Here is a 905-nt window from a genome sequence, read left to right as displayed (position 1 = left end):
AGAACAGCCGACGCTGCGGAGGGGTGAAGCTCCTCTCCCGGCTGCCACCCCCTTTCCTGGCCCTCCGGGAAGCAGCGGCTTCAGCAAGATTGGACCCGGGCACTGGGTGGCACAACCCTCTAGCCCTCGCCCCAGGGAGCCCAGCGGGGAAAGGACGCAGCTCGTAGGGTCCCCCCCAGGGGAGAGGAAGAGACTGCCCTTTTCGAGCTTCCACGCACCAGCACTCCGGGGAGGGGGCCAAGAGGCAACGGCGGCCAGCAACCGGCACCCTCGCCCCCTCCCCCCGGGCCCGGAGCTTCCAGCCCGGGTCCGCCGCACCAGGAAGAAGGCGCCTGAGTTCCTCTCCCGACGAGACAGCCGCAGTAGGAGGTGGGGGCGAGGAGCGGGCTGAACTCGTCCGCCACCCGGGCGGTGGAGCCCCCGCAGAGAGCCGCTGCGCCGGCGGTGGAGACTCGCACTCCCTCCAGCCCCTGGGGCAGAACTTTCTCGCCCCCCCTCTTCCCTCCCCCGCAGCCGGACTCGCTCCCCAGCCGGCCAGTCCTCCCGGAGGAGAAGGCGCCGCGGAGACAGCCCCGGCGGGGGCCCTACCTTACCCAGGGCCGGCATCATGTCGGCGGCGCAGGTGTCCTCGTCCCGGAGACAATCTTGCTACCTGTGCGACCTGCCCCGCATGCCCTGGGCCATGATCTGGGACTTCTCGGAACCCGTATGCCGCGGTTGCGTCAACTACGAGGGCGCCGATCGCATCGAGTTCGTGATCGAGACCGCGCGCCAGCTGAAGCGAGCGCATGGCTGCTTCCAGGACGGCCGCTCCCCCGGGCCACCGCCACCCGTCGGGGTCAAGACGGTGGCCCTGTCGGCTAAGGAAGCGAGGGCGGCGGGGGGGGCGGGGGGGCGGGGCGTGC

At 71.6% G+C, this 905-nt stretch overlaps 1 protein-coding gene across 1 annotated transcript in view; it reads left to right on the top strand.

Annotated features, from left to right (window-relative positions):
- Positions 1 to 6: 6 nt before the first annotated feature.
- Positions 7 to 905, top strand: part of IRF2BPL (interferon regulatory factor 2 binding protein like) — a 4,277-nt gene continuing 3,378 nt past the window's right edge. Inside the window, exon 1 of the mRNA XM_027775191.1 lies at positions 7 to 886. Coding sequence (XP_027630992.1) covers positions 608 to 886 — 279 coding nt within the window. The 5' untranslated portion in view covers positions 7 to 607. The remainder of the gene's footprint in view (positions 887 to 905) is intronic.

Source organism: Tupaia chinensis, unplaced genomic scaffold (assembly GCF_000334495.1).
Source record: "Tupaia chinensis unplaced genomic scaffold, TupChi_1.0 Scaffold000528_1, whole genome shotgun sequence".
NCBI lineage: Eukaryota > Metazoa > Chordata > Mammalia > Scandentia > Tupaiidae > Tupaia > Tupaia belangeri.
The sequence above is the reverse complement of the archived record's forward strand: the minus strand, read 5'-3'. Positions and strand labels throughout refer to the sequence as shown.